At 36.4% G+C, this 27,366-nt stretch overlaps 1 protein-coding gene across 15 annotated transcripts in view; it reads right to left on the bottom strand.

The window, feature by feature from the left end:
- The window catches only part of PUM2 (pumilio RNA binding family member 2), a 67,800-nt gene that overhangs the window by 25,840 nt on the left and 14,594 nt on the right, over positions 1-27,366 (bottom strand). For 9 of the 15 annotated variants that reach the window (XM_030269990.4, XM_072926325.1, XM_072926326.1 and 6 more), the window contains exons 2-10: positions 19,413-19,481; positions 14,139-14,244; positions 13,670-13,857; positions 12,882-13,054; positions 9,631-9,901; positions 9,245-9,338; positions 7,284-7,409; positions 5,999-6,138; positions 4,170-4,308 (exon numbers count right to left, since the gene is read on the bottom strand). In XM_030269990.4, coding sequence (XP_030125850.1) covers positions 4,170-4,308; positions 5,999-6,138; positions 7,284-7,409; positions 9,245-9,338; positions 9,631-9,901; positions 12,882-13,054; positions 13,670-13,857; positions 14,139-14,244; positions 19,413-19,463 — 1,288 coding nt within the window. In that variant the 5' untranslated portion in view covers positions 19,464-19,481. Of the gene's footprint in view, positions 1-4,169; positions 4,309-5,998; positions 6,139-7,283; positions 7,410-9,244; positions 9,339-9,630; positions 9,902-12,881; positions 13,055-13,669; positions 13,858-14,138; positions 14,245-19,412; positions 19,482-23,055; positions 23,075-27,366 lie in introns of those variants that run through there. The other 6 variants (XM_041715002.2, XM_041715003.2, XM_072926323.1 and 3 more) reach the window with 4 other exon arrangements.

Genomic DNA, 27,366 nt, shown 5'->3' with positions numbered 1-27,366 from the left:
AATATAGAAATCTTCCCCTGCCTTCTCTCTTATCAGGGATAAGGTGGTGACTTGGCAGATCTCCTCTCTAATTCTCTCTTCCTGTTTCAGTTTTTATTACCTTCCATCACATTATCATCTCTCCCTGTGGCTGTGCTACTTCCCCTCAAAACTAACAATTATCAATCTCACTTCAGTGCCTTCACATTCAAGTTCACTGCGGTGTTCCCATGCAGTCAGAAAACTGAAACATACTGTTTCCTAATCAGTTCTTAATCACACCTCTTACTTTAGAATTTAATTGATCTATCTACACTTACTGTCTCTGGATCAGCAGAGAATGTGAAAGTAAACCATCTAGTTTATAACTATAGTGTTTGGCTGAAATAATTTCTAAATGTCTCCAGAAACCACAGACTCTGAAAAATTTCCTGATTCTTATCACACAAACCTTGAAAACACCTAAAGAATGAGAGGAAATGAAAATTGTTCTCTTGGCTCATGCAGCTCATCCTTAGTACTGCCCTTATCCATCCAGCAGTGCAACTTCCCTCAGAGATGACATCCAAGTATATGCCAGTTTGCCACTTCTCTCTACACACAGTTTAACAGATGTAACACTCCTTACTACCAACTCAATTATCTGCTCCTTTAAAAATGCCATCCTCTCCTCTCTCCAACTCTCTCTGTCCAAAACCTGAACCCATATAACCTTTTGCTTGTACTGATGAAGACATGCTCAGCCTCATCTCTGCACATCCTCTCACAAATCAAATCCAGAACTCACTATCCAGCCAGTAACCCATTTATACTTTCTATAATCACTGTAACTTTGTCTATGCTGTCTATCTGCCACAATGAAATTTGAATTCTATTTCATACTACCCACTGCAATGTCACACTTCAAAATCCTCTAGGCAATAAAACAAAAAAATGCTATGCCAATTGATAGAAATTGTTAATTTTAATGCTTTATACATGGGCGTTTTTTCCTAGACTACTCACTTTACATGTCCACCTGCAAGCAAGATGCACCATGACAGTTTTACTGTGTGAGCTCCATAAAAAACTAAGTTGTATCTGACCTAGTCAGCAGTCAGTGGAGCCTCTGGTGGGATTTGGCTGACCTCCTCTTACAGACATCTATTTTAGGGTAAGCTGAGATGCTCTGCAGTCTCTTTACAGCAACTACACAAGGGAGATCTCCACTGGACTCCTTAAGACAGCTGAAGTCTCAAGTAGACTACTGACTTTGGATGATTAAGCCAAGTCTGGAAGTTGCCTGTGATGAGGACTGGTTTTATTCATAAGCTGAATGTATACCAATTGCCCTATGAATGTGGGAATATCCTCTGATACTTTCTTGCACATATATTAGGGCAGAAACACTCTGGTTTTTAAGAATCTTTGTTACTGAATGACTTGCTCAATTAGGACAGGAAGAATATAAAATGGTATTGTGTAACTTCAAAGCAAAATGCATTTCACATTAAGTGGTTTTAAAAAAGAATCTTAAAATTTACCTTTTATAAGCCTTCCATTACCCAGAGGGGCCTACAGGAAGGCTGGAGACTTTTTACAAGGGCATGAAGTGATAGAACAAGAGGGAATGGCTTCCAACTGAAAGAGGGCAGCTTTGCATTGGATATAGGAACAAACTTTACTGTGTGTGGGTGGTGAGGCACTGGAACAGATTGCCCAGAGAGGCTGTTGGCACCTCACCCCTGAAGGTTCCAGACCAGGGTGGATGGGGCTCTGAGCAACCTGGTTTAGTGGAAGGTTCCCTGTCCATGGCAAGGGGTTAAAACGAGATGACCTATAAGGCCCCTTCCAACCCAAACCATTCTATCGTTCTATGATTTTCTGAAAGGAGACTTAACAGAGGCATTATGTGAAAAGTAGCCTGGATTTCAAGCACTTTCTCTCTGCATGTAGAATGAGATAGGTATCTTAAGCGACACAGGAATACACCTTCCTAAACGGTTAACAAAGAAACACCTGAAATACCAAATTTAAAAATAAAGCCATCAAATAGTTGGGATAACATTTTTATCAATTTCACCTGACACAAAGGCTGTGACAAGGAGAAAGCAGCTCAAATAATACCAGCACGGCAGCATGGACAAGCTGAACAATATACTCTGACTTGCTAGTTTACAGTGAAGCCAAACTATAAATATTCTCTCTATAAAGAGTGTTTAAATGCTTGAAACTCAAGTTAGACATTCACTTTCTTGTAAAACATCCTAGTCCATTGAAACATGAACTCCACACGAAAGCTTGTTTATTGCATTACATGTGTTGCTCAGTGGTTGTTGTCTGGGATTCACTGAATCACATTTTGGTATCTAGATATTATTTAGTCATCTTGATTCAATTTTATAGTAAGGTAATAGAAAAAGGCATCTCTGGAGCCAAACTAATTTTATCCTAAATCAGGAAACTAAAATAGAGGCAGACAAATCAAGTTCCTATTTCTGTTTGCTTATAAATGGAGCCCAAGTATCTCTCTCAAATACAGACACCAAACCCAGTAACAAGATTCCCACATATAAAGGCATGTATTCACTTCCTCATTCTATATTCTTTTTACCCTAAAAAGAGGAATCACCACCACTCCTATGAGTCATCTGCAAACCCATGATGCCTGAAAAAATGTCTTTATATTTTGGGCTCTATTCCCTGTAATAGTGTGGTTGATAAAGCTTAAATCAGTCGCACACAATTCCTATTATTCAACAGTCTGAAATATATTCAAAAGAATAAAGTTCCTCTCTGGCCATCCAGGCTTGCAGCATCAGACAGGATAAAGCAAGAACCTACAACAGAAACTGAATAAAAAGGCTCCTGCCCTCACAGAAAACCTTTTGGAGCTTGTGGAAGAGAAAAAAAGTCTTCAAGTACCTTCTTCAAAGGACAGGCTCTTGCACTACTGAGGTTATTAAATTCAGTATTACTTTTAATCATCTACCTGGGTGGGAGGAGGTACTTATAGGCTTTACGAACTAGTCTTGAGTTAAGACAGCTACTTCTCCAGATGCAAAGTAAGAACTAGTAAGTAACTATAAACAAATGTACACCACGCCCCCCCCTCAAAAAAAAAAAAAAAAAAAAGTTATAGCTAAGCCTTTGAGGCTTGTGCAAAGATGGTTATAACATCTCTCACATGCCTCATTCTTTGTAGGCCTTATCCACTGCTTCGGTGAGGTGCAGATGCACCACTTGGCAGGTGCCAGGACTGTACTTTGCTGATTCCTCATTTTTAGGAGAAAGATGCTAAAAGCTGAAGATAACTACTGCATGAGAAGAAATAGAAATTACAGTTACAAAAGAAAACAGACGGGAAAAACACAACAGGCAGTCTGCTCTGCAGCTAGAACCTAAAATGTGCTCAAGGGAGGCCAAGTGCACAATGCAGCCGCAGAGCATGCAGCAAACAACTCTGGCTGGCTCAAGGCTGCAGGGCATCTCACAGTGGCGTTGACCAAGGAGAGAACTTGTACAGGTCCAAGGAATGGATCAACATTATCTAACTTAACTATGTAAGAACCTTAACTTTCATACTGAAGAATAGCCAGGTACACTGAAATTGCTCTTGCTCAGGTAACTGTACCCAACACTTAGATGCTGAACTTCAAGCTAATCACTCCATAGCACACGTACCATTCCTCAGGAAGTCAGAAGCCATGCACACTATAAGAATCTAAGGCTCCAATTTATGGAGTGCTTCCAAGATTTTGTGATCTTCAGATATAATCAAGCAGTAATTAAAAAAAAAGTCTTAATTTTGGATTCTGGACTTTAGATATTATTAAGTCCCAAATAAAAGTTATTCTAGCAAAATTTAATACTTCCTGTTGCAGAGGAACCAGAGAACAAATGAATTTTTAAGACAGCATGTAGTTGCTTCACTATATATGAAATTACCTTGCAAAAATCGATGATATTTCTTGTGCATACATTTGTAACAGCAAATACTGAGAAAATGCTCCAAATAACAAATGAAAGAGGAGTTTCTTGTGCTCTAAAAACACTGTGCCAGTATTTCAAACCAACTGAATAACACAAACTATAAAACTCAATTCTAAGCAGCTTATCATAGATGGAACAGGACTTTGTTAATCCGTTACCTAATAACACCAATACTCTTACTTTCTGTGAGTCTCTTAATCCACTGGTAACATACATACCTGGCATGCCTGTAGCAAGACCCTGACCAAAAGCCAAAGCTGGATTTGCTGCTGCAGCTGCTGCAAGTGACTCTGCCTGCTGCCCTTGCTGCCCCTGGTTGGGAGTGAGCGGGCGCTGAGTTGCTCCAGCTCGCAGGACCTGGAAAAAGCCAACACAACACTCCTTCCTTAAAAGGTAAGGAAGCCAATCTATTACGTGCTAACAAAGGCCTAGAACAGTTGTTTTGAGTATCTGATGCCTCTCAGCCCTGATTTTCACTTTGGAAATCCTGCATCTCACTGGTCTCCAGAATATACACATACAAAGAATAAAAGGTATATACTATTTTGTTGATAAACACGACCATAAAATATCTGCCCTGCTTTGGACATCAGGACTCAGGTATGTTCCATCAATGGTAATGAGTATAAAGGAAGGAAGAAAATCTGTAAGAGTGATACATTTTACAACCTACATTATTTATTACCTGAGTACCTGACCTTCCTTGATAAACACATTTGTTTACATTATTTCCAGGCAACTGCATGATGTAAATCGGAATATTTCAGCACTTGTAGTAACTTGTCTACATAATTAACGCTCCACTGCCAACAATGTTGTAAATAATGCACCCACTAAGTTTTAAACATTCACATAACACTCCATCACCATGCAATGCAGGCGTATTTTATCATGGTCTGACAGCGAGTCTCCGGGAATCTGACGGAAAAGCAATCTAAATTCTTGCAACTACTCTATTTCTCTTGGTTAAAATCAACTTCTTCAGGTCCAAAATAAGGGAGAAATACAACTCACAATATATCCCCACAAAGAACTGTATATGTTATTTGCATAAATCAATATTAATTTTATAGAGAAAACAAAAAGAAACTGCAGAGACAATATACATTCAGTTACCAATGCAGGTCACTGATAAAAACAATCAGTAGAAAGAAATATCTACCTGAACATAAAAACAGTGATGAAACCCCCGGAATTACATGTATGTCAGACTTCTTACATTACATTTCTAAGAATGGAATTGAAATTAACCATATTGATGATAAAAATTTTGAAATGTTTACATTCATTCAAGTGTAAAGTTATTATAAAATTTGGGGCTTTCCTTTGTCAAAATTGCCATTCATTTATACTGAAAATTCATACAATAGTTAAAAAATGTATCCAGAGTAATAATAGAAAACTAGCATTTTTAAATAAATACTTAAAAGAAATTGAATTTTCAACAAGTTCTTGTAACAATTGCTCACTCTTGCTTCATCAAGGCAAAAACACCATATGGCACATAGTGATGCTGCAATACAATTAATGTCACAGAAAAATAAGCTGGGCAATCCTTCCTTCCTGTGAAGCAACAAAACTATGGGTAATACATTTATTTCCCTACTTTTCGAAGGGAAAAGAAATGTGTAAAATTCAAACTTCCAGCTAATTTACGAAAACATAGATTAGTTTTTTCCCCAAGCATAAAAGAAACAATATCCTACTAAAATTGCCAGAATGTATATTTTCATCGCCTTATGTCAGTTTCCTAGATTAAACTTTACATTAATTTACTACACAGGAAGCATCACCTATACACATAACAGCATGGCAAATGGAAGAAATGAACCATTTTTAATGTTTAAGGTCTTAAGAAACGAGACTGTAAAATAACTTTAACATGGTGTGAGATAGTGACAACGAGTAAGGAAATTGAGAGTCTTCAACATTCATTTATTATACAATAAAACGTAACATCTGAATTATGTAAAGTTTTCCAGCATCTGACCCTTACACAGAATGGAATGTTAAGGTGAGGCACCTCTGCTTTTCATGCTGAACATACCGGTTGCTGTCCCTGCTGTGCCTGAGAAGCCGCTTGCTGATTTGCTGTGGTATTTGCTGCTGCAGCTTGCTGCTGGAATAAATTGGCTGGATACACCCCCCATGGAACACCATAATACTGAGGTGGAACCACAGCAGGACCTAAAACCAGAAAGCATCATTATTCCATCTAGTGCAGTTGCTTAACATACTGTTTGTAGCATCCCTCATTGATCCATCTTCTCATTTTCATAAGAGAAATCAGTATTAATAAGAAAGAATTCCCACATTAGCTAAAATGACACATGAATACAAATAGGCTAATTTTAAAAATTCATACCAAGTCATAACTTCTCTATGAAAAAATTAATACCCTTGTGAGACTCAGATGACAAAGACAAACCTTAAAGCATTCAGAGTCTGAGTACCAAAGAACATTCAAAATCAGTTTTCATGGTTGGAAGAAAAAATCATTTCAGAACATCACAGTATGAACAAAATTTATCCTCCTGATAGTGATGTACTGAGACTTTGATAATCTGCGATTCCTCCTTTCTGTATGATGACCTTGCTTATAAACACTATTGCCTGTGCCTCCCCTGCATATATATGATGGGCACACTTAACTCTTCCAGTTGATTGATAAAGAACCTGTAGAAGAATAATCTCTCTGTATCATGGGGTTGTACATATAAACCATTATTTCTGTATGTCTTTTAGTTTCTTTCTACTGCCTTCCCTGTGAAACACCATATGGAAACAAAGGAGTTTGTTTTTTTTAATGTTGTGCTCAACTCTGAGCACTACCTGGGACTTGAATATGCAGTTATGTTGTATCACAGTGATATCTAGTAACTTTTTAAGAGATTTCCCTGTGTTTCTCTGTTGTCTGGGCCTTTTACCATGCTGGAGACCATCTTTATTCTTATGCCCACTGGGAATGAGAAAATCTTGAATTAGAAAATTAATTCACTGAGTAAAAATATACAAGGAAAGGCTAGCTGTCACATCTTTTGAAAATAATACATATTGTCTAAGTCAGATTCACCTTACTAAGGATAAACGCTTTTAGAACAGAAAAAAGCCCTAAATTTTGTAATTAAAGTCCAGTGGCAAGAGAAACTTGGAATCCATATATAACAAACCTTTCTATTGTAGTAAGAATTTTCAAAACGGCAGTATTTATTTTTTTACAAGTCTCTCCTTCCCAGAACTACATTTGCAGAGGTAACCACGACAGATTTCACTTGTTTTCTCTTTTTGTTCCGTTGAATTATCGAGACAGACACTTCCCAGTGTTCAGTTACCTGCTAGGGTAGCTGCTGCAGCTAATCCAGCTGCGGTGTACGGGTCAGTCCCTGGAGGAGCAGCGCTGATAATATATGGGTTTGGCACAAAAGCAGCTGGAGCCAAGCCTGCGGAGAATACGCCTGCTGCAGTAACAAACAGAGTTTCATTACAGCCAACATTCTTAGCAAGCATCATCATATTCACACCACCCAAATCACACAGCCTATCTGTTAAAATCAGAACTGCTTGTACCTTGGAAGCTCTTAAGACCAGGTACATAATTACAGAAAACAATACTTTTATGTCTTCTCATCAGTCCTTTCTTATTAATCCCAAGGCCTAACAGCTTTGTTTTGTTGGATCTAAAGACTCCAAGGAGATTTATCTCATATGTGTCTATCTATCCTAACACAGAAGGGATTATTCAAAATGGAATTTATCTTGCCCAACTTAACTATCTAAAAGTTAAACTAGTCTTGCAAGGAAATCTCTAGCAGACAAGTCATCTAGTGTGTAAATCAGCCAGATGAAATAAACCACTTGCTAGAGACAAAAATCTCTCTTCACTGACAATTAGGAAAAAATTGAACCAGATAGTTTAAGTCAGATACCTAGCTTTTAAACAGCCACATATGAATGCTAATCTTACTTCCCAAGAATCATAATTTGATATAGAAATTGTAACGGAAGGAGACAACTGCAGAAACTGCAGCAAAAAAAGCATCACCACCCAGTGTTTCCCCAGTCAGTCGGGTTCACATACTTTATCCAACACTGACTCAGCAAGCAAGGCACATCAAACTATGTCCCTCCTTCCAAATATTTCTTGATAGATTTCTATTAATATGCACATGAGAAGAGGCTGCATTTTAAAGAGAAAATTTTCAGGTGACTACTCAAGTCAGCACTTCATACAAAGCAGAGGCTTCTCCAAAGTTTAGAAGTCCAAGACAGGACCTGTGGACTCACACAAACATCTCAATCTGCCATGCTTCCAGCTCTCAGCCTGTATTTGTGAAGAGCTGCCACTTTTCAATCCCAGCTACAGGCTGCTGGTCCCAGTCTGAGCAGACCTCACAACCTACCTAAACAACAAGCTGGTAGGAAAACTTATTTGCGGAGAGCATGGACACAAGTCCCTGCAGATACCTCCTACTTCTGCCTGCCTTTCTGATCCCAAGAATCCTTTTTTTCTCACACAAGAAAGACATTTGTGCACACATCTCAACAATCCAGTGGAACTGGGGAGGGTAGAAATTTTAAACCCCAACTATCTCCATTCCTTAAACAAGGAATTGTTTCTATGTGTGTTCCAACCTCCTTCACCTAAACACCAACAGCTTCCCCACAGTGGAACATAAAATTGATGTCACTGAAATGAAGGCTCCTTGTTGAGTTGCAGCTCATGAAGAACTTGATGTATTTAATTAATTCACCGAACTAAAGGCACTGAAAAAATGCCTGCTAAAGAATTAGCTCATTAGGGTACCTGCAAGAAGAAAGAGTTGTTTAAATTGCTCCATTAACATGGAAAAATTAAAACTTAATCAACACAACAGTATTTCAAAATTCTACTCTACAATGGTTTTTAACTGGATTACTGAAAATACTAAACTGCAACAGAATCTTAGAATTGCATACTGGTTTTTAGTATATAAAGCTAGGGTTTCTATTACTGCTTATAGCAGTATACATTTTTAACTTTTACTCCCATCAACATCCAACTACTATGCTACAGAAGCAAATATAAGTTTTATTTCTTTGTATACAACTGTCCAAAGGGGAAAAGTTACAACAGAAAACCTCCATTAAGGACAGTACGGTCACAGGCAGTCATTCTGAGCAGTTTTCATGAGAACACTGCAACAAGTGATCAGTATCTATTTGAATGAGAAGACTGGGTAAATTGAAAGGAGTCTATCAAAGCAACACACCCACTTCTGCCAGGGACACGTGCTGCATTATACAGAAACCTCACCTATGTGTGGCTGCTGAGCTGCAGCCAGTGCATATTGCTGCTGCTGGGCTGCTGTCAACTGCTGAACAGTCAGAGCATTAGTCCTCTGGAAAAGCTATTGGGGGAAAAAAGAAAAAATACGCATTTCAGTTTTCAAAAGTCAGGCCTATAATATACTTGGATCTGCTTACTGAAAAAAAAAAGTCAAACCAACTTCTGTAACAAAGTTACTAAAGTTACTAAACTAGAAAATTATGCAACATTATTCTAGATTAATTATTAATTATAGTTATTCGTCCTTGACTAAGTCACAAAATAATAGTCAATGCATTGCATGTTGAAATGACTGATTGTCAAGAGGATAACCAACAACTTAAAGGATCAATTTTCCACAGTCCATTACTAACCTGCTGCTGAGAATTGTAGTCAAAAAGTCCTACAGTAGCTCCTGAAGAGTCCATTTGTACCTGATTGCCAGGATAGTCAAACTGTAGAGAATCAAGACCAACTTGTTCCATGGCATCTAGATTCTGATTTTCTGGGTTTGAAAATTCTTCTACCAGAGGCTTGTGGGCTGTAGGATTGGGAAGTGGACCTAATCCTTCTGTGGTGCTGGGATTGGGGCCCAGGCGTTCAGCTACTTCTGTTGGGGAGGCCTGTCGACTTCCAGGGGTACGACTGTTCAGAAGAAATTTAAGACAGACTCTTCAGTCTTAAAGCTGTCCAAGGACAGAGTACAGTATTTCTACTTTCAAAGCAGCTCTAAACTCAAGAGACTTTACAAACGGAAGGGACAGACTCGTTTTAACATTTTCAACCAGCATGCATTGATGGCTCAAGATAAAGGATGCATTGAACTCTAAAGCATAATTTTATTTGGTTTTTTTTGTAAGTTTAAGACTGACTATAGAGCTCTTCAAATCACTTGTGAGAAAAACAAACTGATCTGTGAGGCTGTTTTGTGCAAATTTTGGATTGTCTCTTTATTGTATTTTGGTAATGATAAGAAATGTACTGTGGAGAAATTTAAATAAAGAAATTGGCTAAGGGCATCTCACACCACAGAACCAAAAGACGTAGCAAAATTTCAACTGGAAAAGGCAAACATACAATATAGCAACCATTTTTAACATCTGAAAAGCAAGCAATATATTTTTACCTTGGAGTAAAATGAACAAATAACCACTTAATTTAGCATGCGACTAAAACATTTCATTTCCTACACAACTCATTTAATAGACTATACTGATGATTGGTGGGGGAAAAGTGTTCCTAATATAACCCTGAATAGAATATACAATATCAAAGATACAGTAATATATATAAAAGCTGAATTGCTCTCTCATCTGATTGGCAGTCTACAGGGGACTTTTTGTACATCTATAAACACCTACAAGCAAACTGATGAGGTGAGATGTCAACAGAGTAACATCCTAAAGAGATTCCCAACACTATTTGGTTAGATTTAGTATACCTTAATTTGGAGTGGTATCCCACTTTCTGTGGGAAGCCATATTATTTAGACTATCAATTTTTACTGGCAAAAATCTAGGTTAACAACTAGGAAAGAGTTGTGTGACAAAATCTATGATCTACTAACATTATTGCATTGGCAGAACTTTGTGATTATATACTGTTTCTCAGGAAATGCAGAACTTCTAACTTAGTTGGCTTTACTTGTGAAAACTAGGCTCAAATTCCAAATGCCATCTCGCAGCAGTAGATTATTGCAGCAGTATTTTTATTGCAGCAGTACAGTGCCAGACCAGTCTGTTGTACTGCTAGCTCTAGGTCAGAGACACAGCCTCAGTAGTACCTGTTCTGCTTCCTCTTCAGGGCTCCAGAGCCAAAGTATCTCTTCCTCACTGAAGCCCATGACTAATGCAAAGAAATCTACGAGCACTTACATGTAAGGCTGATAACACCACCTAAGTCTGTACAGCTAGAAATCAGCCTTTTAGGGTGTTTATTGCAGCAACACTGTATGATTTATTACTCTAGACAAAATATGTCAAAGAAAGGAGCAGGTTTTTGACAAGAGGGTTTTTTTTAATGTAAAAAGCAACCTCATGAGGATTTTACATAACATGTTGGCTTACCATCTAAGTATCCTAGCAAGCAACCATGTCTTGCTGAAAACTTGAGTTTAAAGCCCTTTAATATTCCCTATTTTTCCCAAGTGAAATACAGCATCAACAAAGTGAAGAACAAAAGGAAAAAAGGCAGTTATTTCAGTACATACTTAGTTTAAAAATGCTACGAGTACAATAAAAATACAATGAGGAGGACAGGATGAAGTTTCTTTGTTAATACTTATGGTTAGATAATACAGGTTGCTCCTTATATTGGTGCTGTTCTGTTGCTATAGTTAAAGTTGTGTCAATACTTCAATTATAAACCTCTGTTTTGGAGGGTTCTATACCACCACTTTATATGGCCCATTTCATTTAGATGGCCTTATTTTTTAATTTTATTTTTCTGAGAGGTTTACTGGCTTTGGATGCTTTTTTGCATTTGTGTATTTTTCAATAACTTCTCTCTTTAAATAAAACAAAAAGTACTTCACAAACACTTATTTCAAAATTGAAATAGATACTGGTAAAGAAAAGCAGGACAGAAATTATTCTGTATTTGCTATGGGTAAAAACGAAGGTAACTTTGTTTATTGTGCATATTGCAGCACACAACTGAAAGGAGCCAACGTGAGCTCTCTGGTATGCTTGGTATTGTATTATTTTCAAGGATATGTCTTGAAAAATAGACCTCAAGAATCCCTCTTTAGCCTCAGGTAAATACATTTTTTAAATGGTAGGAAATACTTACGTATGGGATTCAAACATGAATTTTAATATACTAGTTCAGTAATGAACTAATGAAACCACAACTATCAGGTCATGTTCATCACATTAATACAAATTTATGAGCAGCACTCTAGTTCTCTATCTTTTTAATTATTCTATATGACACTTACAAATGCATCACAGTGATTCAAGAAAGAAGGAACAGCCCTTAAAAAATACCCAATTTAAAATGCAGTTCAGTGTTAGAAAAAAAAAACAGACTGGCTCTGCTGTCATATAAGAGTTCACTGTTCAAAAGCTTGAGCTTGGTCCAATCTATTTTTCCCTACAAAAACAACCAAACCACAACACCATTCCATGGGTGACAATTATGTGAATAGGAAAATACATTGCTGCACCTTAGTCAAAGATATGGCTTCTATGGATTTATGGGGAAATGATTAGTTGTGTTAGGCTGTGGTATCCACTAGCAAAATCAGAAGGCAAGTTAAAATTCTGTAGGACTTACTCTCTACAACACTTAGATGCAAAAGAGCATTAAAAAGAAGCAGAGAGAGAAAGAAATTTAGTTTGACATTAAAAGGGTTAAAGTTTTCATCCCTCTTTAATGCACCACATTCAGAAGGTACCCATTTACTTTTAATAGTTACTATGTTAAGATGAATTTGTCTCATGAGAAGTGACACACACATTAATGACATCCTAAGAAACATGTGGCACAGTGGAAAAGGAAGGACTTGCGAGGGGAATAATCAGTCTGCAGCTGGGTAATGTTTAAAGCTGACACACAAACCAGAACTGTAATAATGCCCTTAAGAGACATGCTTGTCTTCTTGAGAAACAGTTTAAAAGCTTACTTAAAATCTTTGCAATCGGCATCCATTCCATTTGGCAAACCTCTGCCATTTATTTTAGTAACATCCTCATCATCTCCTTGTTTAAGATCTCTGTTTTTGTCCTCCTCAAATGGAGAAGCCTTGCCTTTCTGATCTCCTTTCTCAGGTCCATCTGTTTCAGCATCTCTAGTGCCCTGAGGAAAAAGAATCTGTTTGATTCTGAATATTGAACAGAACACAATAGGAGCACCACAAGGTGACCTAGTTCTACACTACAGTGCACGTAAACAATACAAACAGTTTGTTGTCAATGAAATTGCATTTGGTGGGTCACTTGATCATCAAGTTTCAACCACATGCAATTAATAACTGCCAAAATGTGAAAAGGAATGCCAAGATTTATAATGGAAGAGCTAACTCAACCTTAACTATAGCGGTGCTGTTAAAGCAGTAAAACTTTGAATTAGAGAAATGTTTATATTATACAATTAAAACATCCAGTTATAAAACAAACCCACATGAAAACACAAGATCTACAATAAAGTTCATCACACATTTTAATTTAAGCTATTTGCAGTCTTTTTCCTACCTTTAAATAAAGTTTTTAGGAAAGCACTTTAAGACAGCTATTTAGTTAAGATTCCCAAGCCACTTCCCTCTTCTGCCCCCTCCAACCAAAGAAGAGAGACAGCAACTACTTCCTTCTAAAGAGTTAAAAATTAAAAACAGACAAAGAGAATAGAAAATATAACCATGTAACAAAGACCATAGTGGGTAACCAGGCAAGCTTAACACACTGCATTACTTACAAAAGCTCCTTTCCTAAACCGGGAATCCAATTTATCAGCTGGAGAGGAACTTAACACATATTCTACCATGCTCACTCCAAGGCCACCACTTTCTGATCGTGGAGACAATACAGCATTTACTTCACTGTTTCCATGAAAACCCTGTCCAGGCTTTCTCTGTACCATAATAGGCTGGGACATAGAATGGTCTGTTAAAAACAAACAAATAAATAAAATGATAGTATTTTTTAAAATGCAACGTGCAATGTTTGTGCATTTCATTACAACAGCAATATTAAGATAAAAAATTATATAAAAAATCCAAATCATGGTTTCAAAAAGTGTTTTTGAAATACAATCATCATGCAGTATACATTTTCACAGCTAAAATGAAAGGAAAGTAAAATGCAATATTAAGTTACAAAATTTGCTTTGAATAACATTCATTAATCATGACTGATTTTTCAGTACATATTCAACAATCACTTACGAGGAGTTCCCCATGCAGTCTCTCTCCACTCGTCACCAAGGAATATCCCTTTTTGTCCATCTTTTGCTGAATCATCAGGTTCCCAAAACTTTTTGGCAGGTAAAAGCTGTTAAAAAAGAAGATGGTTGTATTTAAATATGGTTATAGATGGGCAAAAATAACAAGAAGATATTAAGAGGATATGCAAGTAATCAGTTTTACATCATGGAATCATAGAATGGTATGGGTTGGAAGGGATCTTAAAGATCATCTAATTCTACCTTCCCTGCCATGGGCAGGATTGCCACTTACTAGAGCAGGTTACTCAAGGCCTTGTCCGACCTGGTCTTGAACACTTCTATGGATAGGGCAGTGACACCTTCTCTATACAACCTGTTCCAGTGCCTCAGCACTCACACAGTAAAGAATTTCTTCCTTATATCTAATCAAAAATCTCTCCTCTTTTAATTTAAAACCATGTTCCCTCATTCTACTATCTGCCCTTTTAAAAATTCGCTCTGCTTTTTTTTTGTAAAAAAGGAATTGCTAAAATAACCCAAACAGTATTGAGATTCTGAAGTTATGAGGAAGAAATATAGACTATAGAAGCAGCTGTGAAAAAAGCAAATCAAATTAATCCCTGTATTAAGTCAATCCAATCTTCTCAGAAGCTTTAACTAACAGTGCCTTCCTGCCAGAGACTCAGAAGTTTGGCTGTTAACTAATACTGTGATAATCAGAAAGAGCAGCAGTTCACTGAGAACTTCTCTTCACTTGGAAATGCATCATGTTCCAAATTTTAGAAAGTGACTAATATATATGGTAGCAAGTCCTTATGGTCCTTTAGACCATAGGGCTGTTAAAAATCTGTGACATTCATATGTGAAGTTCCAAACACCAACACTGTTATTTAGATGTATGGTTTTTTATATTCCTACTTGTAAAACAGAAGGTGTCATGTTAGATCAGTATCTCTTGTACTGTCTTCAACAATAGAAAGACTTAGACATGACAGAAGCACCACACAAACAAGAATTCCTCAAATACAAGCATCCTTTTTGCTTTGATTTTACTAGTTTATTCCTGTACCTTTTCCCATGATTACAGTACAACTGCCAAACTCTACATTTCATATTTTCCCTGTATGTAACTAATGTATCCTTAGACAGAGTAAGTACTTTACAAGGTACATCAACAGGAAGTAAAGTTAGAACAACTTGCAAAATGTAGGAAGAAGAAAGCTGCACAATCCATCAGATTCTGCATAATATAATGCTGTATTTAGAATTTTAAATTTTGCAGAATTAGAAAAAAACAAACGTAATCTGATAAAGCTGTCTGCAATAAATGAGTATATTCTGGAAATTTGCTTCTTCTGTAACTTAAAAAAACCCTTCTGAAAAGAAAAAAAAACTAAAAAACCCTTCTGAACCTCACAGGTGGTTAGTATGAGCCTTGATGAAACCACTAACAGGAGTCTATATAATATAGGTATTTCTTAGTGAGACACTGAAAGAGCTTGTGAAAACAGCTTCAAGAGGAGATGGGTAAGACTGCCTCTTGCAGGCCCCAGTATTAAGAGTGCAACAAGAGGTGACAAGAGCTCCTCTAGACAAATTTAACGTTCAAGCATTTTACTTTATCTAAAGAACCTTGCTTTTGGGAATCATATTTTAAATGCTGTCTAAGCCAATTTCAAATATGTATCCAGCTGAGAGCTTTGAAACTCATAAGTGAAGGTGTCACCACCTAACACAATCCTGTCAGAATAAAACAGATCTAGTAATATCTCAAGTGCTATAAAATGAGAATTACCTGAAGTATGCTTACCCTGGAATTAGTAAATTCCACCATCAGACAGGTATGTTCAGATAACTCAGTGTTAAGAACAATAAGCAAATTCAGAGCAGAAGACACTGCAATACTGGTTTTGATATCAAAAGTAATTCATATGATTTGTATGAGAGGAAAAATTGTCTCCTGGTAGAAAGAAGCAATCATCTTCACTGCAAAGGTACAAGTTGTTTTGGGGGGAATTTTGCTGCTACTGCTGTTTGTGTGATTTTTTTTAAGGTTTGTTTTGTTTTTTTTGAGGTCTGCCCCTTTTTCTGTTTTTGTAAACTACTTACTCTCAAATTTCAAACAAATAAATTCAACTTTCAGTCTGCAGGCATTTTATTACACAAAGAACATAAAGTATCTTTAACACAAAATATAACGCATGACCCATACCGAGAGGCTAAATTTAAACTACTGAAGATTAAACAGATTTACTGAAATGATTTTCATAAAATTTCTACACAACAAAGTCCCTCGAATACTTAAATAAATGCAATTTTACTAAATTTACAATATTGCAACTCCCTGAGAGACGCTGATTTAGATTTATTATTTATTTTGACAGATGGGTATAACATACACTACGCTCTTTTTAAATTAATGTAGTAGCTCTTGGATTGTCAAATAAACAGCCCTATCAGTTGTCAATTCTTCTAATTGTACAATTAAAATAAGTACTTTTCAGAAAAATGAAACAGACAGGAAAAACAATTTGTTTGATCAGTTTTACCGAAAAAGACTTAATCTAGAAGTCATCTCAAATCAATACAGATGGTTAAAATCATTGCGCTTTACTCTTTGATAACAAGTGTTTTCCTCAACAGTTTCTCTATTTAGTGCAATAAAACACAAACTTTACAAAGATACATCCAATTATAAGTAAAAATAATGGAGAAGGTTGTTGTATTTCTTACAAAACTCTCCCCCAAAGTACACTAAAATGTGTCCTTTCCAGCACTGATCCCTGTTAGGAATCTGCCAGACAAACAAAGCCCTTTGCCACACACAAATAATAACAAGCAGCTATGCTAACTCTGCCTTTAACCAGCTCTCTGATATGAAACTGCACAGTCTCCATTGCTGACTCCTGAAATAAGGATTTTTAAATAATTCTTTAAAATTTATTTTTAAGATCAGAAGTAATTCCTACAGAACTCAGTAAACACCTCAGCTGAATTTCTCTGAATGAAGTTTTGACACTAGAAATTAATACTTTGTTCCCAAAATTAACTCTGTGTGCTTTGATCCTTTAACTTAACCAACAGACATTATCAAAAGAAGAGTTAGTTTACTGTTCTGTTTGGCAGTAAGTTTTGTGTGGCTGTAGAGGGTTACACTAGTCCTGCAGCCCACTCTGGCTTGCCCCGATATAGCAAACAGTTGCCTACAGAGAAACAGCACCACGTGTTCTCATTTCTTTAGAGTACTAATGCGACCTTACAGGTCACCATAGATTTTGGGAGCTGGAGCCAGAAGCATCATCTTTCAATAACCAATGTAACAATTTAACCAAGCAAAAATTGTGAAAGACATTTAGAGAAAGATGTCTGCAACACAGATTTAACAGCCTCCTAATGCCAAGTATTGATACCCGGTTGTGAAGAAAAGTATCAGTAAAGATTAGAATTATGAAAAAGAAATTAATTTCAGTTCAGGGAAAAATCCTGGCAGACACAGAAAATAACAAACATGATTTCCCAATAGCTAGAAACAGTTCACTTGACATGACCTCTCTTTCATACCTTTCAAAGCATATGGAGGATAGCATGTAGGAGCTTCTACCAATTCTAGCTTACTTTATAAGGACGTTTCCTTTAATATTCTAGAAGGCTATAATCAAGAAGAAGATTAAAAGAGCCATGGAAGACCCCAGAACTACTTTACTGTTGTGCAATACATCAAGAAAATTACTGAGTAAGTCAATCTAGCTATGTGAACCTGTATTACCTCAAGATACCTGCAAGACACCATTGAAACAAAAGACAAAAACAACCTGGTGAGTGCAGGGTCACAATATAGTATCAATTTCTGATGCTGGAGAAATTGAGTATCAGAACTCTGACTCTTTGTGGGTGGTTTTTTTAAACATCTTTATAGATCCACTGAATGCCAAGAAAACAAACCAACAGATTCCTAATCATGCAGAAATATATCCCTCCATCTGAGATTACCTAAAATGAAGATTGGTATGAACAGTAATGAATCTATACTGTAATTTAATTCCCAGGCATTTGTGCCATCCTTCACTTTCACTGCTTTCGATCTTTTCAGAGTACTTTGTGGGTGTCAAAAGATCAAATACCACCATGAATTTTACCCATCCACTCTATCACACTGCTGGTACTATCACAGATACTTCACTAACACTTTTACTTTTCAAACAGAGTTTTAAGAACTGGTAGGGGAGCAGTGTGGCTACTCACGTTTCTAAAGAACAGGTCTGCATCTATAATTTTTTTCAAATGGGAGATGGTTCAAAGACAACCCTGGATGAAGCAAAAATTGCTGAAAAGTCAAGTGATTCCTGACTGCTTCTTTAAAATAATTTTTAAAAAATCAAGTAGCAATGGCCATATGTCTGCTCAAAAATAGTCAGCAACAAGAACACAGCACTTATGTTTCATCAGTAGTTATGGTTTCCATAAAGACTCCTACCATCATTTTGAGAAAGTTAGGGTGCAATATTGTCACTGGCTCAACTATCAACTGAATTAGGTAAATACCCAGCAAGAAAAAAGGATCCACATTTGAAATCTTAGTTCAACATGAATTTCTCCACCAGGTCTTATCAGGGGAAATAACCCCTTGTCAAATAACTTCTCAATTACCTTCTAAACAGTTCAGGGAACTGCTTTTGAAGGAGTCAAACCATCCTTCATGTTCTTAAATGCCTTCCTCCAGCCTTAAAGTACACTGACTTAAAAAACCCCAAATAAATGAAATCAGTCAAAAGAAACAGTCCTTCTTCCCTCCAGCTAAATTATGTAACAGCACTCTTCAACCTAGTTAAAATCTTTTAAGGAGTAATTACCAGTGAAAAAACAGTAAATTACCACACATTTCTGCTGGGTATGCCAGTTCACTTTTTCTGGAGCCAAGCCTTTTTTTCAAATCCCAGTCTCCTTGGCTTCTCAGGAGTAGCAAGCAGTTGTTCCACTTGCTTAGATACAATGAGAGTGAAAATATGCCTCCTTTCATAGAACTGTACACTCTAACAAAAACTTACCCTTTCACTTCTCTACAACTATCACTCATCTAACAAGAATGACACAGACACAGCAGAACCAGTCAAAAACCCAATGTTCTTTTAACATAATTAGTCTCTTTTCACCTAAGACAGAAACAATCAACTTGTTCTTAAGAGAAGCTCTTTGCTTCATGTTGTATTATTTAGACTTCTTAAACTGCATCAACATTTCCAAACCACCAACTGGATGTTCAGCCCTCAATAATTACCTCTCCCATTCCCCGAGATTCTAGGGCAAGAGCTTGAAACTCATGATTCATCTCATCCACAGATCGAACCTGTAGAGGGAAGACCAAAAGAAAAATTCATTAGTCTAATACCTTTTCAAAAGTTAAGAGTTTTCGATACTCCAGAAGAATTCTGAATATTGAAAGCATACAAAAAATGTGCTTCCCAATTTAGTCTGAACAGGAGTCTGGATTTCATTAACAGATATAGCTAGTGACAAATTTAATGACCCTGCTAATATAACATGCAAGAAATTCCAAGAGACTTAAACAGTTTAATTTCCACATATCTGTACAGCTATTGCCCAATACAGAAACAGTAGCCAATAGTACACTTGCAATAAATGTGAAAAAAAAAAGAGGTGAAATTAAAGATCTGGGCATATAAAATACTTTAGAAAGGAGAGGAACTGTTGCACACTGTTACTGAGTACACCTGGCAGCAAACAAAGAAAACCTCACAAGGCAGGTCACAAAACCTACTAGAAATGTGTTGCTCTTAAAATCTAGTAACTGACTGCATTATCACCATTCTTCATGTTTTCATCCAGGAAATCACATTTTTCCTTCTCCACAGGTTGTTTTTTGTTTTGTTGTTTTTTTTAATTGTCTTTTTTTTTTTATTGTTGCAAATATGAAAGGTATTTTACTACAGTAAGAGTTGCTGCTGCAACAAACCACCTCCTTTTTCCATGGCACACACACAATGCACTGGGCTCATTCTTTTCTGAGAAAATGGTTTCCATAAGGACTTTTCAAAGCCAGGATAAGCTTAGAAAAACAAATAATATAAGGAAATTCAGAGTTGTTTCTTTCCATTCTCTTCTCTCCGAATAGTGACATCCAGCAGGAAAAGTTATTCAAGTTCAAATTAAAATTAACTTCCCTCTCAACACTGCTCTCTTGAGGAGCTACTTTCACCACTAAATCCATCTGTTTACACCAGCCAATAAACCAAACTGAAGTTACCCCACACAGCTGATAACACATAACTAACACTTTTCAATAGATGCACAAATACTAGGCAAAGAAACAATCTGGTGCTTTCAACATTCTGGCACAAACAACTCTTTCTTACCATTGGAAAAGTGGCCAATAGATGCTCCATCCTCAAAATCTTACTCCCAAACTATTGTTATTGCCTCAATCGTTTTAAGCCATTAACTTCTGGGTTGAGTGCCTCTGTGTTTTTGACAAAGAAATTTCACAGCTCAAAGAAATATCCCCTCATGAAGAACAATATTTTAGTTAAGGTGGAGTCTGAAATCACTTCCCAACAATTTCACTGAGATACTGAAGAGCAAATTTTCAGACTGAACTATGGGGTAGGCACATCAGCACCCTGGACTTATTCCAGTAATGCTGACAATTAGGTTGATTTTAGTTTTTTAAAAACTGAAAGCAGATTTCAACGTATCCTTAAATAAAGCTAGTTATTTTTCTTCAAATTAGTATTTTAAAAAATAGATTCATATTTTATGCAAAACTTTTATTAGCTCCAAGGGATAATGAAATATTTGTGCATGCACACAGAAAATACAATGGTAGAAGAGCAATTACTTAAAAGGAAAAATCAGAAATTCAAACCTTGACGACTTCTGAATTTGAATATTTAGCTTCTGAAAACATAATTTCTTCTACAGATTGCTGAGAGAGCTGATTATCTTACCTAGCTAGACCACTGATCATGCTGAGGTCATGCACTTTAGTTTCAATTACAAACCAATATTAATTTAGGTACTTCTGTCTCAATATGTAGTTTTGATCTAATGATCTCTAAACAGACATGCAGGTAAAGCTTCCCAAACTGTATTTACCATAAACACTACCCAAAACACTGTTAGATAGCAAACAACCAAGCTTGAAAGAGTCATCATTTTTTTGGTTGTGGTGGTTTTTGGGTGGGTTGTTTGGGGTTTGTTGTTTGGTTTTTTTTGTTGGTTTTAACTTTCAGTGGTAGTGGTTTTATTTGTTTAGTGTTCTTCTGGTGTTGCAAGGCCTAATGAGAAATGCTTATTTTTCAAAATTCAGTGAAGTCCAAAACCATGGCCACCCTTCCTTCCATGTCTCTAAGAACAGACAATCCAAGAATCAGGGTAAGAGCACAGCTAACTCCTTTTTTCCTCTAAACAGTTCCAAGACCTTTATAAGAAACTAAAGTTTTTATGAAACTGTAAATATGATTTAGCACAATGAACATTAATTTTGCTCATTGACCTTCTTCTTGAAAATTTAAAATTTAAGTTAGCATTATCTATTGCTTATCAGCAGCAAGAGAAAAAATAGTAATTTTTTCCACCAAAAACAACAGTCCACAAGATCCTGCCCCATATCATAAATTTGTGTTTCACAGATCGTTTACAAACTGGAGAAAAAAACAGGCAGCACGAGTATCTCCATGTCTTTCTTCAACACTAACCCAGACCTGTCATTACAACAACAGAAGAAAATATCCAGAATGACACCAGCTAAGTCTCCTATGTATAAAGACATGCCCTTTCCCCAAAGGAAAAGCTTTGGTTGGGATTATCTGTATTACCAAGGAGTTTTATTTTCTCTAATTCAATACCAACATTAACTTAATTCATAGGTTCCAGAAATAAACATTTTAATACTTTTTAAAACACAAATTCAGAACATTAAAAAAAAACCTTTTACTATTTTTATTCATACCCTGTTATACAGAATAACTCGTAAATCAAAAAGAGGCCCGCGGAACTGCTCAACATTTACAAGGTTTTTCCCCTGGTTTTGTTTGATTACATCACTGCCTCATCCCTGGAACTGCTCAAGGCCAGGCTGGACGGGGCTCTGAGCAACCTGATCTAACAGAAGCTGTCCCTGCCCACGGCCAGGGAGTGGACAATGGTTTCAAATTTCCAACACACAGCAGGTAATTCCACAGGGCCCCCAAATTATGTACAGATATTACATACCAAGCTGTCTTTAGGTAAAACAGCTCCTCACATACTGCTGTTACATAGGTAGAATGGCTTAAGCATTCACGATTTCTTCCCCCTTAACACATCAACAGAAAATCCTCATCTTCTTCTACAGGCTTTAGATACAACATACCAGGACATTTTAGTCTGTTTTTCATTGCAGCATTAGCAATGAGATTTTGACAAAAAAATTATGTTTAAAAACAAAATTATGTTTTAGTAGACTTTCTTTCTAAAGTTTATACCTCCTCTCCCTCCTTGAAATATAAAATATTTTTTTATAAATCTAGAGGCCTACACAAAACCCATTCCTTTACTCTGTTGAGACTCTGTAGAGGACCGTCCTGCCACCCTTCACCCAACAGTTTTCCGTTTTTAGCACTCACTCCCCTTAAATGAACTTGGTAACCATTGAGGGAACTGTTTGATTCAGAAGGTTTTTTTGCTCCTTTTCCATGCATGAGAATTTCACCAGATCACCCAGAGAAGAGGTCACTACACTGGGGAGAGCAACAAGGAGAACCTGGTGTGGAGTGAGGTGGGACAGGAGCATCCACTCAGCGCTGCCTACATGGTAACTCAACCAGAAACATGAAACCCTGCCCTCAGTAACTCAGGACAGAATTCGGAGGCAGACTGCTGACTGGAAATCATCTAGGATTATCATAAGAAACACTGCTTACAGTAATATCCATTTCTGAAATCCAGATCTTGGGACAACTATTCTCTCAAATAACCCTGAATCTTGCCAGAAATAAGTTTGTAACCATTTTCTTGCAAAAGCAAAGAACAGCTCCTTCTTTGAAAAAAGGCCTGTGGAAAACAGTAACAAAAAATACAGTATCAAAGAGAAAAATATGACTTTATTTTATACATCAAAAGTGGTTAAACCAGATGACCAGAAAGTAGGAAACCCACTTTTTCTGCTTTAAGAAATGCCAAATCCTATCCCTCCCTTCTCAGGTGAATACCCTAACCACTGTGACAAAGAAGACATATTTTGCAGCTGAAGTTGTGTCCTAGGCCAGAAATTCAACACAGAACACCTGGTAATTACAGCACTGGGAATGGAAAGAAAGCGAAGCTGCTGTTTACACTGCAAATGGTTCTGCATTTTTCTTAATTTTACTGACTTCAATGCAAAATACCTTTCCAGCAGCTTTCTACAGGAGTGGCTCTTCTGTAGCATTTATTTTATGCAATATATATGCTAATGGCAGAGATTTAACATTATGATCAACTTAATCTGTTTTGAAAACCCAATACATAGTAATTCTGCCAGTCCTCTATTAAGTTGAACACTGTACTGTAAAGCCATGTCAGATACTTGACAAGACATTTAAAAAGCTCCCAAAAAGACAGATCAACGAAAACCTTTCAGATAGGTGGCCAACTTGAAATTATTAAATAAAAATAGTATTTTTAATATAAATATTAGAAATCTAGAACAGATTCATAACAAAGGACAAGGAAGAATAACTATATAACCAGCCTAAACTGTACGTCTCCAAACCTGTTATGCCATAGTACAATAAGTGGCTGTATATAGAGATTTCTGCTCTGTAATATTTTTGCCAAAATTATATAAAACATCCTTACTTTGATTAAGAGGCCAACCCACAGTGCACCCAGACAGCAAAAAGCTGTTGAGTAGCTGAACAGCAAACTACAAGAAGCACAACTGAACTGTTTTGTACCTAAGCACCAACTATTTTCTGTAACATTAAAACAAGACATTTGTTTGATTAAAGCTGCTTCTGAGTAGATGTATCTTCTCACACCTCTTGGAAGCATCAGAGAACCAGAGGTTCACTTACAACCAAACTGGTTAATGAAAGTTACTGCTTCTAAGTAATTCAAAGTCAACAGGTGCTGTGTTTTGATAAGAAGAAAGGTTTTCCGAGGGCCACATGGAACAGTAACACAACTGAAAGTTTCACAAATTACTCCAAAATGTCCAGACTCCTTAAGCAGTCCAAACAAAGAAGGTGTAAGGCACTTCTGACAAAAGACTTAGGCAACCAATTTTAAGTTCTAACAAATATTTATATGGCTACAATCTCAAAAGTACATCTTACTCCAGCAAGCACTTAATTTTCACTGTGTCAAAATAGTGTTCTAAAACAACTTTTGCAGGGAAGTGAATAATTCTTCAATTGCAGTATTTTTGGCTTCTTAACTCATTCTCAGACTGAGCAGTACTATACTTCTGCACTCTACGACCCCTAGTACATCCAAATATTCTAACAAGATCAAATTTCTCAATTTAGTTGGCTTGGCTCAGCAGTCACTTGGAATCTTAAGGTTCCTCTGCTTTATTTCCTTGTGAGCTTTGTATTGTAGTTTGAGAAGCAATCCTAGCAGAATTGAGAACGCTGTCAATGACAGAAAAGAGCAGATTTTGAGGTGGGGCTTTTGCAGAACATTAAAGGGGCAGGGGAATACCCTGAGCCAAAGCAGATTCCAGCCTGCTGAAAAAGCCAACTCACATTCTTTGCTTGCTTGTTTTCAACAGGAATATCAATAACCTCCAGCCTGCACAGAGGAGAAATGAATTGCTTTTATCAACAGGATGTATAAAAATGCATATATGTTTTATATATATATATATATATCAAAGTATGCTGGATAGTATCTCACAAGTCACCATCAATTTTGGAAAATACTGATTAACTTGCATAGTCTTCTGCCAACAGATGAAAAGAGAAATCATCATTATATCATCACTATCCACAAAGAAAAGCAGAGGAAAATGATGGGTATCTTGCCCCCTGTTTCAGAACTACATGATGGCTCATTCAAAGCCAGCTGAGGATTCTAAGAAATTGCACTTGCTCCCCCTAAAAATGAACTCTTCCATCACGTAAGAAACTTGCCTCTTCTTTGCACAGGCTTTCATGATTCTCCTTCCCACCCAACCAGTTCAAGCTTTGCCCGAAGACTGGCAGAACTGTTTGTACAAGTTTTCCTAAACTACAGTCAAATGTCCTCAAGCTCCGGATTTTAATCTGTACAGCCAAATACTGGCAGAACTACCAGGCTCACATAAATTAATGTGTTTGTACTGAAACCAGATTTCATAACCATTTATAACAGTTACACTGTTTGCACCATTTGAAAAGTTGAAGTGATATATTCCTACATAAATAGGGCATATAGTTTAGACTAAGTAAGTTTAGCAGGTTTCTCAGTTTTTTAATTGTGTAAGAAGTTATCTATTCAAAAGTGTTTCTAAGAAATGTACAGCACAGCAGGGAGGGTAAGAGAAGTTTGCAAAATAAAAATCTAGAAATGTGATAAGTAGTATATAATTTTACAAAATGGAAGAAAAAGCCCATAAAACTTGTCTGGAGTTTTTGTAAAGAGGAAATTTTTTTTTTTTATTTAATTTGAAAAATTAATTAAAATAATATTTCCCATACACCTTTTAGCTTATTATTTAAATGAGCTACAAGAAAAAGTAATCCTTTAAAAAAGTGGTGACTGGTCCTTTACTGCTCAGAAATCAAACTGAAGAACTATTTTTAATACAAGAAATTTTTTTCATACAGGTTTAATCACCACTATGAAACAGTTTAGGTACAAATCTCATGTAGTTTGGTGAGACTCATCTTCCTTTGCTGCACACATTATTCTGCAACTCACTCCAATGATCCTTCATAAATATACCCAAAACAAAAAAGGAAGACACTAAATATATTCAGAAATTTGAAAACAAAGCTGTGAAATGAAATATGAGTTGCAGTTTCTGTCTAAATATGCTTAATTTAATTGGTGCTGATTACTTATATGCATATGACTAAACTCTTTTTTTTCTAATTTTAAATATCTGCACTTCTTGTTAAGCTGGTTCATCAGCATCCCCTTTCTGGCAGCAGTAGGAAGTGCTACAAGTGGTATAACACAAGTTTCGAGCAATTTAAGAGCCAAATTTCTAACCGTTATTATCCTGTTCTACACAGAAAGACTCTGTCTGAGTAATAACAATCCAGCTATTTCTATACAGAAGTTTGACATTAATTTGATGTGCTGCTGTTTTGAGACATCAGCTTTCATTACTTCATCATTTGCTCTCAATCAAAAATTTTATGTAGTAAATTAAAAACCTTAAAAAAAACTTTGAGCGCTTTCTAGGCAATATACTATTAAAAAACGGCTTAAAACTTCTGAAGATGAAAACTATGTATAGACTCTAAAGATACCTACATACAAGCAGGAACTGGGACAATTTATCTCAATGTATTTTGTAAGGATTAATCAAACACAGCCTTCATTCTAATAGAGTCAACAAGCTTGTCGTAAACATGTTAACAAGAATTGGAACACTGGCATCCACAGGCCTTGAATCAAGTAAAATTTCCATAAATTAATTTTCTACATTTTAATCAAGAATAGTTTTTGCTGATGTGTTTTCTTTAGAAATCTCAACTATCTTCACTTTTCTGTTTATTACCAAGGAATCTGAAACAGAACATCTCCCCTACACAAATGTCTGAAAAGTAAAAAAAAACCACACAGACTTTAAATTTATGTTTGACAAATTATGGGGTTGCAACACCACCTTAATGTGATGCTAAGGAATTCCACAGAACATAACTCATTTATACATAGTATAATTTGTATGAAGAAAATTATTTCATATTTATGTACATACACATGGACACCACACCTACGAAAAGTGGGGCTGATGAAATTCCAGAAGTCACTCTAACAGAATTTCCAGAAAACATTTTATTTTGTGTTATTGTAGAGCTGATATCACAAACATTCCTCCAACCCCCAGCAACTGATAAGTAACAATCCCTTTCTTCAGAGCATTCACTTTCATTTTGTTTCCTCCAGAATATGGAAAATTCATTTCTCACACAAAATATTAATTTGTCAAGGATTTAGTTTTCAGTAACACTACATGGAAAAACTGAAATTCTCCCAGTAATTCTCCTGCTCAGAAGTTTCCAGCATCATGAAACTCATGATACACTACCATTTGAACA

This window comes from Taeniopygia guttata, chromosome 3 (assembly GCF_048771995.1).
Source record: "Taeniopygia guttata chromosome 3, bTaeGut7.mat, whole genome shotgun sequence".
NCBI classification, from domain to species: Eukaryota; Metazoa; Chordata; class Aves; order Passeriformes; family Estrildidae; genus Taeniopygia; species Taeniopygia guttata.
Note: the sequence above shows the minus strand (reverse complement) of the source record. Positions and strands in the feature narration are given on the sequence as shown.